Source organism: Ursus maritimus, unplaced genomic scaffold, assembly GCF_017311325.1.
Source record: "Ursus maritimus isolate PB19 unplaced genomic scaffold, ASM1731132v1 scaffold_27, whole genome shotgun sequence".
Lineage (NCBI taxonomy): Eukaryota > Metazoa > Chordata > Mammalia > Carnivora > Ursidae > Ursus > Ursus maritimus.
The window spans coordinates 38017353-38035303 of record NW_024425230.1 but is presented as its reverse complement, the minus strand read 5'-3'; the positions used below and the strand labels follow the sequence as shown (position 1 = coordinate 38035303).

At 51.5% G+C, this 17951-nt stretch overlaps 1 protein-coding gene across 1 annotated transcript in view; it reads left to right on the top strand.

The window, feature by feature from the left end:
• The window catches only part of ANKDD1A (ankyrin repeat and death domain containing 1A), a 43202-nt gene that overhangs the window by 1968 nt on the left and 23283 nt on the right, over nucleotides 1-17951 (top strand). Inside the window, exons 2-8 of the mRNA XM_040643112.1 lie at nucleotides 784-887; nucleotides 2960-3058; nucleotides 4393-4503; nucleotides 5597-5695; nucleotides 10549-10653; nucleotides 11373-11471; nucleotides 16075-16173. Of these exons, the coding sequence (XP_040499046.1) occupies nucleotides 784-887; nucleotides 2960-3058; nucleotides 4393-4503; nucleotides 5597-5695; nucleotides 10549-10653; nucleotides 11373-11471; nucleotides 16075-16173 (716 nt within the window). The remainder of the gene's footprint in view (nucleotides 1-783; nucleotides 888-2959; nucleotides 3059-4392; nucleotides 4504-5596; nucleotides 5696-10548; nucleotides 10654-11372; nucleotides 11472-16074; nucleotides 16174-17951) is intronic.

Sequence of the window (17951 nt, the reverse complement as noted above, 5' to 3'; positions counted from 1 at the left end):
TCAGCCAAGGACACCAGACAGCCTCATAAGCCAAGAACAGTCAGGATGACAGCAGCGTGGGGGTCTGGTGAGGTGAACCCTGGAGCATATCACCGGGACTGGGTTCTCCTGGCTTGGCCACCACCCTCTGAGCCCACCGCTGCCCATGGCAGGCCTCAGAGCTTTCTCTAGTCTGAGTTAATGATGCAGTGTTGAGGCACGAGGAGCCCTGAGAGAAGGCAAATCAGGGTGGGCCTCACAGCTGGGAGGTGACAGCTGGTTAGGATTGGGGATGAAGGGAGAAGAGATGGAGGGACAAGGACAGAGAAGCTAGGAGAACGTGCCTCTGGCCTTGCCCGAGCCTGATGAGGTAGATGGTCAGTAAACCCTGGCTGCCTTCTTCACCGGGCAAAGCCCTGGAAACGGTAGTTAACACCTCCAGTAGGAAGGAGTTCCACCCCTTCCTCACGAGCTGCTCTTGGGGTCATGACAACTGGGTGATGGGGGACCTCTGAGGGCTGCGACGGCACACACCTGGCTCCCGTGGACGGTCTTGCCCATGCTGTCCCATCTTTAGTGCTTTGCTAAGTCCCAGTCGTGTGGACTTGTGGTGAGTTAGTGAAGAAAAGCAGCTTGTCTGGGGAAGTCCCCAACATCCAAAGGGAGGAGAGGCATCCCCACCCCCAGTAGGAGCTGGAAGAGCCCTTGCCTGGGAAATATTCAGGGCAGGGAGGAGCTGTTCACCTCTCCTCATACAGTGTGAGGGCCCTTCCCCTCATCCCACATCCCCTTTTCTGCCCATAGTGCTTCCTCTGGAGAGGCAGCTCCATGAGGCCGCCCGACGGAACAACATCGGGAGGATGAAGGAACTGATCGAGAGGAGAGTCAACCTCAGGGCCAGAAACCACGTTCGTAAAGGGGCTCTTCCAAATCGGGAGGCTTGGATAGGGATGGTGCCTGCCACGGTGTCACCTCCACGTGGAACAGTTCCTGGACCCCACGGCAGGAGCACTTGCATGTTAACCTGGGGGAGGCTCAGATTGTCCACATTGTCTCAAGGTCTCTGAGGCCTTGTCCGAGGTCAGGGTTGGGCTTCCCAGCTAGGCTTGGGCAATTTGAGAGCTCATCCTCTTAATCCCTGTCACCCATCTGAAAGGCACACCCAAGGAGCAAAGGTTAGAGTCAGGAGGGCAGGGGGTTGAAGGCCAGGAGTCAGAGGCTGACAGACGGACAGAGAGGGGCAGAAGCCTGGAGGGACAAAGACGGAATGGTGCCTGTGCTCAGAAGTTCGAGGTTCGAGACCATGAGAGTCCAGACCAAAAGAGGCTGAGCATGCATGAGGAAGCAATTTAGTTCCGGTTTCTGAGTGCCCACTGAGTGTGTAAAACTGCTGTGGGCCTAGGCAGGTCCCTGGGGGCTCAAAGACCAGGCAGGGAGGCAGACCTGGTTCATGGATCAGGCCTCAGGGCAGGCCACAGATGGCGTGGCCCATAGCTCTGCTGGAGGAGGAGACAGAGAGAAAAGCCATTCCTTCTGATGGGGGAACACTGGTGATAGGCCTGGGTGCCAAGCAGTGTAGCTTCTCTCTGCCTGGGGGCTTCTGGCTGCCAGGCTTGTCTTAGAGGAGATGCCAGCCTGGATGGGAGGTCAGTGGAGGCTGAAAGGGTTGTGTGTAGGATTCCTGACTGTTGCAGAGGCTGCCCTGCCTGGGGTGACATGACAGGTGTGTGACCTGGGTCTTCCGAGCCTGTCTGGGGCTCAGTAATAGTAACAGGAATTCTCAGGTGTGTCTGGTGCAGTTTGGTTTTCAGAGCACTCTGCCACCTGTTTCCTGGTGGTCCTCACTCACCCCTGGAGAGGTAAAGGAGGCAGGAAGTATCGTTCCTATTTATAGATCAAGACAGGCACAGATGGGGATAGCAAGTCACGTTAGGTCACACAGCATTTTATTCATAACCAGAACATCCGTCTCCACTGGACAAACACTTGCAAGGAAGCATGGTCTTGTAGGATGATAGGATACTAATGCCAGATTCAGTCATTTATTCATTCAGTCAGTCAGTCGGTATTTCTAAAGGGAAATACTTTGTGCCGGCAGTCACAGTGCTAGGTGCTGGGGACAGAGCAGAGCCCATAGCAGATGTGGTCCCTGCGGCGTTGGAGCTGATAGTCTGGTTGGGGAGAAGACACATTAAGCAGAGTGTCTCACAAACAGTTCATTCCCACTGTGATAAGCTGAGAGCATGTGGCGGTCGGAGGGGGCCCACCCTCCCCGCAGCAGTCAGGGAAGGCTTCTCGAGGAAGTGGCATTTTTGCCAGGCAAAGACAGGCAGGAGGGGACAGTAGGGACAGAAACTCTGAGGAAGAAAGACCACACAGAAAATTAGTGTTTCCTTCTGTTGTCCCCTCATAAGCTAAAAACTACAGTTCGTGGGTCAGAGGAGGCAGGATTCCCCCAGTCCTGCTCAGACGTGCTGAGGCCAAAGACCGTGGTGGACTTCCGGGGTGGTCTGACAATGGCGTCGGGGATCGGTCCCCTTCAGCCCATTCTGAAGGAAGGAGGGGACAGAACCCAGGCAGTCAGAGGCCCTCAAGGACTAGGACAGTAATCCCCTGCCAGGTGGCTGTCCAGCAGGAACAGAGACAGGGCGAGGGGGAGTAGTCTGGCATTTCGGAGTCGCGGTGGGCAGGGCCCAAGGTTAGGAGTTTGCCCCAAGAGCAGTGGGAAGCTCTGAAGGTGTAGGTGGGGGACAGAGGGATCTAGTCATGGTGTTTGACTGCATTCCTTTCAGCTGCTGCCATGTGGAGGAGGAGGAGGGGGCCTGAGTGGGGCTGGAGTCCCGCCTGCTTGTCGCCAGAGCCAGCAAAGGCCCTTCTACCCTGCAGACCAGCTGTCCTGCAGCTGGAGAGACAGGGAGGGGGTGAGGGAGCGGGCCAGGCAGGCAGCTGGTGTCTCGAGCCCTTCTCTCCCTCCCAGCAGGTGGGCAGGGTGGCCCTGCACTGGGCTGTGGGCGCCGGGCATGAGCCCGCTGTGCGGCTGCTCCTGGAGCACGAGGTTGCTGTGGACGATGAGGATGCGGTATGGGACCCCTCATACAGGCGCCTCTGTGCCTCTGTGCCTCTGTGCATGTCTGTCTGTCTTCCTGTCCCAGTTCTCCCTTGTACAGCCATAAAGGTCTCTCCATTTTCGAGAGTTTTTTAGTTCTCAGAGAGCTTTTTCAGTCCCTCTTGATACCATGTGAACAGGGAGAGATATGGGCTATAGAACAGATAATTGGATGGATTGCTAAAGGACTTATTAATAAAATCATCAGGAGGTAGGTCTCTCATGATATGCCACGAGCCTCTGCCCTGGCTAAGGCTTTAACCAGAGACCTGAATGAAGACCAACAGTCTGGGGCTCCTGGGTGACACAGTACGTTAAGCAACCAACTCTTGGTTTCCACTCACGTCTGATCTCAGGGTGGTGAGATTGCCCCAAGTCGGGCCCTGTGGCGGGCTGTGCTCAGCACCGAGTCTGCTTAAGCCTCTTTCTCCCTCTGCCCTTTCCATCTGCATGCTCTCTCTCTCAAATAAATAAATAAATCTTAAAAAAAAAATACTAGCAGCCTTACTTAACCAATTGGCAGGCAACCTATTGCTGAGAGAGAGAGCACTGGAGAATAACAGGGTCTACAAAATCATCTCTATAGGTTTGGGGAAAGGACTGGGTCTGACAATGACATTTGACAGGGATACATTTAAGAGTCTAAATTTAACAAAATTTAAGGAGTTGCAAACTTCGCTGCAGAGATATACCTTTCACGGAAATACTGTCTTTGCCCTGGCTTCTCTCTGCTCCCAGGCCCCAGCATGAGGGGGAGCTTGACTACAAGCTGGGGGTGGGGGTTGGGCAGCAACACCTACTTCCCCACTCCCTCTCCGTCTCTCTGCAATTGCTTAGGCCTCATTTAGAGGCGACTCTGGAAGGAGACTGTCTGGGATCCTCAGCCTGAGTTTCCCGATAAAATACAGGAACCTCCTACCGGACCCTCATGCAATGGGCCTTTGCCACAAAGACCCCCCACTGTCGCCACCGTGCTTTATTTCTTCCTTGAGGGAATCAGTGAGAAAAGAAGATATGAGGGAGGATAGTAAGACACACTGCTTTTATAAATCTTCTGTTTCCTTTGCAAATAGTAATAAATATATTTTGAAAAATAAGAGAGCTGATGGGCAGGCCTACTTTAGTTAACAAGAGAGGGGGATCCTGCTGTTGGGGGGAAGGTCTCGAGGGATATGCCATTGGGCTCTGTGCTGGACAGTTTTTGGTACTAGGATGCAGAAATATCCCTGGGGTTCCCACTGGCATAAGGCTCTGGCTCCTATGACTCTCTTCCCCCGGCCCTGAGCCTTGACCTTTTTCATTCCCAGGCTCCTGTGGGCTTCTCCCCAAGGTCTCTGCCCTGTGTGTATTCCTTCTCTCCCTCAGCCAGCCCATGGTCATTGAGATTCTACCCAGTGCCGGACCCCATGGGGGCAGAGGTCAGTGAAGTCTCTTGTGATCTTGGAGCACTTCACAGACGTTGAGGAAGAGCACCCTACAAGCGGGTGCTGGGCCACCACTAGAAAAGGGCCCAGATGTATTCTCAGTTGCTGCAAAGGGCTGGTGGGGTGGAAGGCGCAGGGATGCAGATCTCGGTGCAGCGGAAGGAGGGACTGTCCAGCAGTGAGCCGTGGTTGTCAGTGCAGCGCATGTTTTGTGAGGGGTGAAGTGTCTGCAGGCGTACGCCATCTGCCTGGAGCCCGTCCTGTAGGAGAGTCAAACAGGTGGTTCCCAGACACCAGTCCAGGGTGAGGTCTTCACCAGCCATAGCAAATCAGAAAATAAGAACAATGTAGTGTGTTTTTCATGAGGCTGTATTTGGAAAGAGCATACTCTGAGAATAGTTTCTCTGCAGTTTTTTGTATTAAAACGTTCCTTCTTTATTAAATGATGGGGAGGGTAGATCGTAGCTGTTATTTATTTACTTATTTATTTATTTATTTACCTAAAGACAGCACAAGTAGGGGGGGGCAGAAGGAGAAGAAGAGAAGCCCAAGCAGGCTCCACGCCCAGCACAGAGCCTGATGTGGGGCCAATCTCAAGACCCATGAGATCATGACCTGAGCAGAAATCAAGACTTGGACACTCAGCCGGCTGAGTTACCCAGGTGCCCCTATTTTAAAATTTTATTTAGCAAAAACAAAAGTTTACAATGGTGTCTCAGCCTCTATTTTTAAAAAATGCCATGGAGGGGTGGACACTTGGGTGGCTCAGTCGGTTAAGTGTCTGCCTTTGGCTTAGGTCATGAACTTAGGGTCCTGGGATCAAGCCCTGTGTCCAGCTCCCTGCTCAGACGGGAGTCTGCTTCCCCTCTGTCTCAAATAAATAAATAAAATCTTTTTAAACAATTAAAAAAATAAATTTTTTTTTAAATGCCATGGTTTTTACATTCCTTAAGCTTTGTGCTCCCTGGCCTGGGTGGCACTTCTGGTCCCTTATGGGTGTATGATTTTTGGTGCAGACATGGGCCCAGGTGTCACAGCCATGCCTGCTCACATTCATCTCATCTCCTCCCCGTGTCCTCTCCCCTAGTTTGGAATGAACGCGCTTCTCCTGTCTGCCTGGTTCGGCCACTTACGGATTCTCCAGATCCTGGTCAGCTCTGGGGCCAAGATCCACTGTGAGAATAAGGTAAGGTCTCAGCTGGCAGCCCCTTTGCTCCCTGAGTCCCTGCCCCCTCTGTTCCCCTGCCCCTGCTGCACTGGTCTGCCCCCACCTCTGCCATGTACCCCCATCTCTGCCCCCTCCTACTTCCCACGTGGCTCTGCCATCCCAGCTTGCCCTGCCTTCTGAGAACCCTCCAGAAGCCCCAGCTGAGCCCAGCCCTGTGAAGTTGGAATGCTTGCTGTTTCCACTGAGGCTGGGAGAAGTGCTGGGGTGCCTCTCCTGTCAGCATTAAAAGCCTCTTTCTTCTAGGGCCCCTGACCCTTTATCGCTCTGTCATGTTGGGACAGTGGCTAGCCCTCTGGGCAGCCTCCTTATTCACACGAGAGGCATCAAAGTAACATCCTCAGACGGTGGTTAGAAGATGTAATGAGAGAGAGACTGGGCCTCTCCCACCTCCTGCTTGGCCCTGCCTCCGGTGCGGTGCGGTGGGGTGCGGTGGGGTGGAAGGAGCAAAGTTCTGGTTACCAAACCCTGGGACCCTGGGCAAATTACTTAAGCGTCCTGAGCCTCAGTTTTCACCTTGGAAAATGGGGATGCTAGTACTCGCCTCTGAGCTGAGGGAGCAGCCCCGTGCTGTGTATAAAGCATCTGGCTCCGTGCCTGGCACTTAGGGAGCCTGGCACTCCCTCGCAGCTCACTGGGCTGCTCTGTGGTATGAGGGAGGAGGCCCCAGCGAGTCAGAGTGCCAGGGATCTCTGCACTGGTGTCTTACCTTTTCAGGGGTCAGTGGCCCTTATGAAAATGCAAACATTTCTGGACCAGATGCTGTCAGCCAGAGTTCTCAATCTCTGTCCTTAAAGAGAATTCAAGGTGGGGGAATAAAAGGACATTTCTATTTTCTTTAACTTCTACTTAAAAATTGAGCATATTTTTTTCAAGGATGAAAGAATGCAAGAGTGGAAGTGGCATGGTCTCTTGAGGCCTCGGCTGGGAAGTCACATGATACCACTTGTGCCGTATTATATTGCTCGAAGCCCATTACCTTGCCAGCCTGGCTTCAGAGGCTGGAGAATATTCCCCTCCCTAGATAAGGAGAGTAGCACAATCCTGTTGCTTTGGGTGTTTCCAGGGGTGGGAGGAATAGTTGTGGCCATCTTTGCAAGCAGTCCCTGCCACTACCTTTCTATCCCTTGTTCAAGGTCCTCCCTAGAGGTATTCAGCCCACTTGCAGCGGAGCCTTGAGCCTGGCCATGGCTGGGCCTCAGTCCGTTTGGCCCTGGAGCTTTCCTTTTCCCTGCTGTTTACCTGGCTCTACTTAGCCAGGCACTGGTGATATCTAGAGTTTTACTAAACTGTAGGCTGTATGAAAATTTCAGCAATTTTCCCGTTAATATCCTATGAAGTATTTAGTCATCTTGTCTCCTTAGTCTCCTCCAATCTTGTGACAGTTTCTCAGTCTTTCCTTGTTTTTCATGACCTTGACACATTTGAAGAGTCCTGCTCAGGTATTTTGTAGAATGTCCTTGAATTTGGGTATGTCTGATGTTTTTTCATGATTAGATTGGGGTTATGGAATTTGGGAAAGAAAACCAGAGGTTAGGTGCCCTTCCCTGCCTCCTATCAGGGGGCACAGGACACCGTGCAATGACAAAGCGAAAACAATTTAATTAAGTAAGTAAGTAAACTCTGTGCCCAACGTGGGGCTCGAACTCATGGCCCCAAGATCAAGAGTCACGCGTTCTGCCAAGGAGCCAGCCAGGTGCTCCCAAAATGCAAACAGTGTTGCAGTGAGTTTGGTGTCCTTTATTTGAAAGAAAACCTTTCCCGGATCGAGGGACTACAGCCCTTCAAAGCAGTTGAACACTCGTCCGGAGGGATTTTGGGCAAGAGCGGATTTTGTAGAGCCCCAAGAGCAGCAACACAGAAACGGCAGGACTGGCTGCTAGGGGGATTTCCTTGTAAGGCCAGCGGGTCCTGCTTTCTAGGGTAAGAGGAGTTAGTACAGCTGAGTGTATGCTAGGTTGTCATTGGTGAATGTTAGGTTTCCAGTAAGTGCAGGCCGAGGTAGGTTTATTTATATATGTGTGTTTTTATATATATGTATTTGAGAGAAAGAGAGAACACGAGCAGGGGGGAGGGGCAGAGGGAGAGGGAGAAGCAGACCCCCTGCTGAGCAAGGGGCTGGAAGCAGGACTAGAGCCCAGGAGCCTGAGATCATGGCCTGAGCGGAAGGAAGATGCTTAACTGACTGAGCTACCCAGGCGCCCCCAAGTTAGTTTAGATTTGTGACCTGCGCCAGGTCACTGGGGCAGCCTCTATTTTGTAGGTCTGGATATAAGAGTTAACTTTATCAATACCCAATATGGCCTATCACTGGTGATGTCACCTTGATCCAATTCTGACACCAATTCCAATGTGTGTGTTTTTTCCGTACCAAAAGCAGTTAGTTCAATTCTCCATGGACACTGACTGGGTATCCCACAAATTTAACTCAATTCCAACACTATCTGCCTGAAGATAGCATCAGATTCCACTGGTTAAGGGCTCACAAGAGCACCCCCATTTCAGAAGCCAACCCCATGTCCAGGCTATTACCTGGGCTGCTGACAGACTGGCTATAAATCAGAGGTTCCCATGACCTCCTCCTTAGGTTTGGTTCATTTGCTAGAGGGGCTCACAGAACTCAGGAAACCAGTTTACTCACTGGATCACAAATTTATTCCAAAGGATATTAAAGGACACAAATCAATAGCCAGATGAAGAGACACATAAGGTGAGGTCCCAAACAAAGGAACTCCTGTCCTTGTGGAGTGTGGGACCCGGCACGTGGATGCATTCTTGTTCACCCACCTGCAAGTTCTCCCAGCCCTGTTCCTTTGGTATTTTTATGGAGGCTTCATTTCATAGACAGGATAGATTAAATCCTTGATCATTGGTGATTGACTCAACCTCCAGCCTCTCTCCCCTCCATGGAGGTCAGGGGGTGGGACTGAAAGTTCTAACCCTCCAATCAAGTTGGTTTCCCAGGCAACCAGCCCCCATCTTCAGGTTACCTTGGGCTTCCCCTGTCACCAAATTAACATAACAATAGACACCTTAATCACTCCATGCACTTAGAAAATTCCAAGGGTTTAGGAGCTTTGTGCCGGAAACAGGACGGAGACCAAATACATATTTCTTATTATAAACCATAATTTCACACTTGATTTCTTATTATAAACCATAATTTCACACTGGATCACATGGTTAAAGTGGTGTTGGCCAGGTTTCTCCACTGGAATGTTAGCATTTTTCCCCTTTCCATACTCTACTGTTAGAAACTCTTTGTGGTTTTAATTTGCATTTCAATAATGACTAATGATGTTAGGTATCTTTTTACATGCTTATTTGCCGTCCATATATCTTCTTTGTTGTCCAAATGATTTTTTAATTGGGTTGTTTAATATATCATTGATGAGCTTTTAAAGTTCCTTATAAATTTTGGAAGCATTTCAAGATAAATTACAGACATCGCTATACTTCCCTCTAAATACTTCAGCATGCATAGCATTAACTAGAATTCAATTTCTTTACCTAAAATGAAATACACAAATCGTAAGTTTATATTCACTGAGATTTCATAAATTTTACTCCTGTGTAATCCGAACCACTGTCAAGATGTACAACATCATTCAATATATTGATTTTTATGACCCATTGGTGGTTGCAACCTATTTGAAAAACAGTGCTCCAAACACGGGAGCTATATTGCAAGGCCTTGGTAGAAGCTCTGGGCTATAACCGTAGGATTTGCAAACGTGCCTCACTTAAATATTGCTTCTGGGGCCAAGAGACCTTCTCCCTGCCTAGGCCTCTTCCCACCCTAGCCACCCCCCTCTGTTAAAGAACAAAATTCAAGTGAGTAAATTTAAGAATCTAATTGGCTTTATTCAATGATTCATGAATTGGGCGGCATCCCATCTAGCAAATAGAAAGGAGCTCTGGGGAGCTGTACAAAATGAGACTTCTATAGGCAAAAGGAAGTGGGGCAACGAAGTTACTCTAGCAAAGAGTGGATTGTTTTAGGTAAGATCACCTTCCTTTGGAGACCGGTAGGGGGTCTGTCAGGTGGATTCCCTCCCTAGTGTGGACCAGGAAATACCAGCCTGACTGGTGAAGATTACTTATCTGGGAGAGGCTGAAGCTGCAGTTAGGTTAGGTATTAAGTCTCGGTCTGGTGACGTGGGTGGGCCTTAGCACAAGTGACTCCACTGTGGGGTCTATTTTCTCCTTTTTTTTGCACCTCCTGCAGACCCCATCAGCTCTCAGCCCTCCCCGGAATGTTAGGAGGTGACCTCCTAGAGAGAGATCCTGGGCACTTAGTGGCCTCGTTTCTCATTTGGGGCTGAATCAGAGCAAGCAGATGTTGTAACCTTGTAATACTGTCGTGTGGGGGGTATTCTGGGGACTGTTAGTGCTACACAACCGCACCTCACACCCCGAGTTATTTTTCAGCGTATAAAAAGACTTCCTCTAGGTGACGCTGTCCAACCCCCTCAGCCACCCACTGAGGCAGTCAGAGGTTATCCTGATTTGACCTAGGAGAAAATGGAGGCTCATCGAGGTACAGATAACTTGGTCAAGACCACACTGCATTGCTGATCGATGCTGGAGCTGGGATTTGGACTCTGGCATCCTGACTCCCACCAGGCCCTGTGAGGCTGAGTGGGCACCTGTGGGTGACCCAGGGGTCCATCCCCATTTACATACTGTGCTGTTTCCATGGGAAAGCTGTGTTCTGGGTTGCAAACACTCACCCTTTGGGAGACAACCAGGGTGTGAGAAGAGCCCCTCTTCGTAGACTGCAGGGACCGCTGTGGTCTACCACCTTTTTCCAGGATGGCCTGACCTTACTGCACTGTGCAGCCCAAAAAGGTCACGTGCCGGTGCTGGCGTTCGTAATGGAGGACCTGGGAGATGTGCTCTTGGACCGTGCTGACAAGGTGAGAATGGCCTTGAGGCTGCTTGTCGTTCCCATTGAGTTTGGGGCTCCTGGGGCCACTCCTGCCCATTTCTTGAGTACATCCTTTGAGGTATGGGTAGTGCAGACTAGACTCCACCTCAGGGAACTGCTGGTCTGGAAGGGAAGTTAGGGCACAAATGAGCGGGACACAGGAGGAAAACGGTCAGTTCCCTCAGAGAGGCTCTGATGAGGACTAACTAGATAGGTTGGAGACGGGAGCCACTGCTTTCTGCTTCCCGGAGGAGGTGACATTTAGTGTGTGAACTGGATTTTGTTGGTAAGATTGGAAAGCAGGGAGGTTTTGTAAGTAGAGAGGAGAGCATTGTTAGAGCTTTAGAGGTGGAAAAGGGCCCTTTGCATGTGAGTTCAGATGGACTGGAATTCTGGGAGTGAGAGCCAGGGGCTTGTTGGGAGCTCCTCATGGAAATCTCCACTGACCTCACGCCTCAGAAATCTGTCCTTTACTCAGTAGGCAGCAGGGAGCCACAGAAGGATTTCAGTGGGGGAGGGACCCCACCCAGTGGATCTTGTGGGAAATTTGGGTCTGGGCTTTCCAGGTAAGGTGTGTCGAGCGAGAGGAGGAGAGAGTTGCCGGGGCAGGAGAGGCCCCTGCAAGCCCTGAGAGATTGACTAGATGGGCAGCGGGGGCGTGCCTCCCACAGGGTACAGAAGGGTCACTCTCTTCCCCTCTCTGGTCAGCTGGGAAGGACGGCCTTCCACCGGGCTGCTGAGCACGGGCAGCTGGAAGCTCTGGACTTCCTCGTGGGCTCTGGCTGTGACCACAGTGTGAAAGACAAGGTACTGTAACGGGGTCCCAGAGGAGGTCCAAGCTCTGGGCTCCTGACCAGGGTGGGCGCTAGCAGCTGACCTGTGCCCGCTTCTGACTCCAGCACTCTGGAGGGGCAGGCGGCTCAAGGACCAGAGAGGGTCTGATGTTCATCAGGCATTTGGCGAGCACACGCTATGGGCCCGTCCCGCGCTGTGCGTGAGGAGCCCAAAGATATCCAAGACACAGTTTTTCACTCAAGGAAGCTGGGCTGCCACCGCAGTAGAAAGCTGTGATCAGATGTGGGGAGCCGGGATGGCCAATCTGTTGGCTGGTGGTGCTGCCTGGTGTGGGTTTGAGCAGGATTGTGATGCCCTTGGGGCTGTCTGTTGTTGGGGGGGAGGGGAAGAGCTAGGGGGGTGGTAGCCATGCACCTGCTGGTTATTAACTTTCTTCGTCATTTAGTCATCTACTATGGTCATGACAAAAATAGGATGAGGGCCCGGAGGAGGGAGCAGTTGGTTCAGGGTGGAGAGCTCCAAGCAGGATTTCACCACCAATCTGAGGGGAGGGGAGGGCTGGGCCTGAGGGGACCACCCTGAAAAGGACTCCTATCACTGTGGATCATTAGGCAAGTATGTTGCAGCAAATTCTAAACAATGCTTCCAATAAAGGGACAAACTCCATTATTAATCTTCTGATTAATGTGCTTGGCCAGGATAGAGGAGTTCTGTTTATAAGCTAGTGACAGGCAAATGCACCACAGGGCCTTAGAACTGGAAGTGTCCTTCATTGAGGACCAGTTCAACCTTCTCATTTTGTAGATTATAGGTCCAGAGAGGGGGATGCTTTAGCCAAGGTCACACAGCAAGACAAAGGTTGAACTGGGTTTGGAACCAGCAACCCGATGTCCAGCCCTGGGCTGCTCCCTCTCTTCAAGCTGCTTCCTGGGCACGAAGCCCTTGGTGTTTGCACCGAATCCAGCTGTCCACACTCATCCTTTTGGCCCTGAGGATCAGATCGGGCTGCTTTCCTTCATTCCGGAAACGGGCTGAGCCGGTCATGCTCTGGACTAGGTAGGCTGGAGGACAGCCCCCGCCAGGATGCCTCTACCTCGGAGGTAAAAACATGATTGTATTCAGGGTGCCAGGAGGGCAGGAGCACCAAAACTGGGAAACAAGCAAAGCCCCGCTTTGATGAGCTTACCCAGAATCTGCCATCAGAAATTCTAGACAGAAGCTTTTAAAATTTCATGCCCCTGTTGGCGCCTGGGTGGCTCCGTCGGTTAAGTGTCTGCCTTCAGCTGGGTGGTGATCCTGAGGTGCAGAGATCTAGCCCCGGCTCAGGCTCCCTGCTCAGCGGGGAGTCTGCTTCGCCACCTCCCTCCACCTCCTGCCTGCTTATGCTCTCGCTTGCTCTCTCAAATGAATAAATAAAAAATCTTTTTTAAAAAATTGGGGCACCTGTGTGGCCCAGTCGGTTAAATGTCTGCCTTCAACTCAGGTCATGATCCCAGAGTCCCGGGATCGAGTCCCATGTCGGGCTCCCTGTTCAGCGGGGAGTCTACTTCTCCCTCTGCCCTTCACCCTGCTTGTGCTCTCTCTTACTCGCTCGTTCTCTCTTCCCCAGATAAATAAATAAAATCTTTAAAAAAAATTGCATGCCCTGTTAAGTTTTGTATTTTCAGGTGAAATGTGTTTTCATTTTGAATTTCATTTGGGCAGGAGGCATAGTTATATGCCTTTCAAGGCTTTGTGCCGTTAAAGGTCTGACTCCTGCTAGGACCCCACAGCCTGCTTCTCCCTCTCCCTCTTTCTGCTGCTCCCCCCGCTTTTGCGCTCGCTCTCTCTCTCCTCTCTGTGTCAAATAAAATCTTAAAAAAAAAGAAAAAAGAGCAAGATGTGGATATTTATAACCCAGAAGGAAAACAAAACCCTGCCCCTGTCTCCACAGCCCTGCTACCTGGGGGCACGTATTGGCCCCGCATGGTTCACCACTTCCTTTGTGTCTCCTTGAACACAGACTTCACACCCTGGCCAAGCCGGCAGGAGCTAGGCAGCTGTGCGCACAAGTACCGAGAGTGGGGGGGAAGCGAACAAAGCTGTTGAGGGGATATTTTGTGGTCATTGAGGGAATTTTTTTCAACTTAACTTTTAATACAACATGGTAATGATCAGAGAAGAAATTTAAATGTTTCATCCTCGACCGCATAGGATATAGCTGTTGCAGGTGTGTGTGGAGTTACCATGAGGGGAGGTGCGTCTGTAGCTGCTTTAAGTACCACTTTGGCACTGGTGTATGTTCCCCCCCTCACTGGGCCCTAAGAGTTCTGGTCTAATGTGCATGTCTTGATTCCTGGCTCAGGAAGGTGCAGAAACAGGCCAGGGCAGAGGAACAGACCTTGAGCTAGAGCCCCATGACTGGTGTAGCTAGACCTGTCCCAGAGCCCTGCTGGGCGTGATGAATAGCTGAGGCTGGCTTGTCCCTTCTGATGCCTTTGTGGGTTCCCTCAGGGGCCCCTGCTCTGGTTCTCCACGTGTGGTTCTTCCTGCGGGATGTACTTCTCTGGCTGGTCCCTTCCCACTCTTCTCTTTGCTGGGGCCCCTTCACCATCCACTTGTCCTATGCAGAAAGATTCCCTCCCTTTTTAAAAAAGATTTATTTATTCTTGGGGGGGGGCAGAGGGAGAGGGAGAAGCAGACTCCCCGCCGAGCATGGAACATGACGTGGGGCTCCATCTCATGACCCTGAGATCTTGACCTGAGCTTGAAGTGAAGAGTCAAGATGCTTAGGGGCACCTGGGTGGCTCAGCCGTTAAGCGTCTGCCATCGGCTCAGGTCATGATCCCAGGGTCCTGGGATGGAGCCCCGCATCAGGCTCCCTGCTAGGCAGGAAGCCTGCTTCTCCCTCTCACACTCCCCTTGCTTGTGTTCCCTCTCTCTCTGTCTCTGTCAAATAAATAAATAAAATCTTTTTTTTTTAAAGATTTTATTTATTTATTCGACAGAGATAGAGACAGCCAGCGAGAGAGGGAACACAAGCAGGAGGAGTGGGAGAGGAAGAAGCAGGCTCATAGCAGAGGAGCCTGATGTGGGGCTCGATCCCATAACGCCAGGATCACGCCCTGAGCCGAAGGCAGACACTTAACTGCTGTGCCACCCAGGCGCCCCCAAATAAATAAATAAAATCTTTAAAAAAAAAAAAAAAAGAAGAGTCGGATGCTTAATTGACTGAGCCTCCCAGGAGCGCCTGCAGAAAGATAGATCCCTTTAAGGACAACCCCATCAGGCTGCCCTTGGCGAGACCCACTTCTTTTTTTTTTTTTTTTAAAGATTTTTTATTTATTTATGTGACAGAGAGACAGCCAGCGAGAGAGGGAACACAGCAGGGGAGTGGGAGAGGAAGAAGCAGGCTCCCAGCGGAGGAGCCTGATGTGGGACTCGATCCCGGAACGCCAGGATCACGCCCTGAGCCGAAGGCAGACGCCCCAACGACTGCGCCACCCAGGCGCCCCGGCAAGACCCACTTCTGATACAAAGAACAGTGTGCCCTTTGCCACACCCCGTGGAACCACCTCTCTTGGCTGTGTCGTGTCACCTTTAGACTTCTCAAGTGTGAGACAACTACCAGCCCTGCGGCTCTCAAGGTCTAGGAGACACGTGACAATCTCTCTGTCACAGTACTTATCATTGAACAAATATTTTATTGAATGTCTGCCTTGTGCCCCAGGCCCTGTTCTAGGCACTTGGGGGAACATTGGAGAACAAAGTACAGAAATCCCTGCGCTGAGGTGTTTATGTTCTCGCAGGAAGAGTCAGACTATAAACAATAAGCATAGTATACAAGCAAATTATACTGTGTTGGGTTATCAGTGCTCTGGGGGAAAAGGGAAAGAAAAGTCCAGCAAGATCAGTGGATCAGGAGAACAGGGGGTGGGAGTTTCATTTTATTATATGTTATTTTATTTTATTCTATTCTATTTTTTTAAAAGATTTTATTAATTGAGAGAGAGAGAGAGCATGCGCGTGAGTGAGAGCACAAGCAGGGGGCAGAGGGAGAGGGAGAAGCAGACTCCCCGCTGAGCAGGGCTTGATCCCAGGACCCCGAGATCATGACCTGAGCCAAAGGCAGACGCTTAACCGACTGAGGCACCCAGGCACCCCTGGAGTTGCAGTTTTAGGTAGTGTGGTCAGCATGGCCACGCTATTCAATGAGAAGCTACCATCTTGAACTGGCTGCCTGGGCACAACCTGAGTGCTGAGGAGAGTCCTTGGAGCTGTGGCCTTGAGCAGGGGGAGGGGGTGGATCCAGGATGGCTCAAGGCGGGACTGGCTTTAGACGGGGACATGGAAAGTAGGGATTTTTTTCCCCCGAGTATTGTGTCTGCCTTCAAGTGTAAGGAAAGACCAGGACTGGTTGTAGTTTGGGGCACACTCCTCAGGGTCAGGGAGACCCTGGCCCAGCGTTCGGGGGCTGCAGTTTTTCATCGACTCGCTCTGTGACCCTAGATGTGTCACTTCCCCTCTCTGGACCTTAGCTTCCATGTCTGTACAATGAGGGGCGTTTCCAGCAGGTCCCCAGGGCTTTCAAGGGTCTATGATTCTACCGGTCCTTCGGGAGCCCTTCTGCCTGCAGGAGGGGAACACAGCCCTTCACCTGGCTGCCACCCGGGGACACCTGGCTGTGCTGCAGCGGCTCGTGGACATCAGGCGGGACCTGGAGGAGCGGAACGTGGTGAGTCACGGCCCAGAGGATGCCGAGATGCGTGATGCTCGCTCGCTCCCTGCTTTCAAGGAACGGACGGCCCGAGGTGCAGCCGGATTTTCCGCTGGTAGAGGCTTTCTGGAGTAAGAAGGAATAGACAGAGAGCAGGGGGTGAGGCAGCTTGGAGGGGGAGAACATGAGCAGGGATGTGGAGGCGGGAGCGAATCGGCTCCTCAACGTGAGAAAATCGGCTATGGGGTTCCAGGAACCACAAATAACGACCCAGGTTATTGTCCTCAGCAGCATGGCCGTGGAGAGCGCCTAGAGCTCTGGAGCATAGCGCAAGGGGTCCCTCGCATCTCAGGGCCTGGCCTCAGCCTCCCTGCCATCCTCAGGAAGGTCTGACTGCCCTGCACGCGGCGGCTGAAGGCGTGCACCCCGACTGTGTGCAGCTGCTCCTTGAGGCGGGGAGCTGTGTGAATGCCCTCACCCAGGTAGTCAGCCCTCGCTGGGGACGGATGTCTGCCCGGCTACTGACCCTTACCCTAGCCGTGTCAACGGTTCAGGGATTCCTGAACGCGTGTGAATAGGGGCCCTGAGGCCGCAGACCCGGGGTCTGGTCTTGCCTTCTCCACTGCTGGGCTCTGTGACCGACGGCAAGTCGCTTAAATCCTCTGAGCCTCACTTCCCAAGTATAAAGCGGGGATGCTGTGTAGTCACGTTTTAACATTGCTGTGAGGAGTAAATACCCCTCCCAGTGCCTGGGAGCGACTGGGAACACCTGTTGGTGTCTTCTTATCGCGGGGTACTCGGTAGCTCACGAGTCCCCTTCATAACAATTACTTCAGAAAAATTTCCCCTCTTTTACCGATGAAGAAACGGAAGTGTAGAGAGATGCAGTGACTTTCGCGGGTCACAAGCTGGCAAAAAGCAAAGCTGAGTCTGAAAAGCCTAATCCCCGGGCTGCAGAGCTCCTGGCCTGGAAGGTTTACCTTGCCTGTGCTGGAGCCTGGGACAGGCCTCCTCTCTCTCACTACTGACTCCTTAGGTCAGCCGTTGGAAATTCTGTGTCCTGGAAAGGGGCGTTGTGGACTTTCCTTAGGTAGTGAGTTGGCGTTTTTTGTTTTGTTTTGCTTTTTACTTTTAGGTCAATGACAAATAATCTTTCTTGGCTGATTGAATGGCTTCAGGGTCTGGAATTCTCTGTTCCTAATTTCAACAATAAAGCGATAATAATAAAATATAATAGCAAAAATAGTTGAAAAGCCCAGAAATTAAAATAGTATGCTAAAACTATTTAACACAAAAGAAGGCAATCAAGGAGAAACAGAAGAACAAAAAAGACAGGAGACGTATAGAAAATAAGTAGCAAAATAGCAAATGTAAATTCAATAATAATATCAATGTTAACCCCCTTTAAATGTGAATAATACTTGAGAAGTCACAAAACACTGCATTTGCAGAACTTCCCTAGCAGGTACACCTTGCTGCCCCAGGGTGTCGGGATGACACCAACGCCCAGAGGGTGAAAGTAGCTGCCTCAGGGCCCCCAACTATGTCCTTCCATATGCCCGGGGTTGCTCTTTGGGCAGCAGCCCTTTCCCTGCGCCAGCACAGTGCTCAGGACTGGGAGAGGGCACAAGAAGTGAAATGTCAAGGCCACCTCCCCGGCAGTAACAGCACAGGAGTTTAGGGACTGGGGAGGTCGTGTCCAGCTGGTGGTCCTTGGCAGGGCTGGAGCTGTCCACTGCACTGGGCCTTGTGCTCTCGTCTTGGCTTGAGCTTTCTGGCAGAGGGCACATTCTATC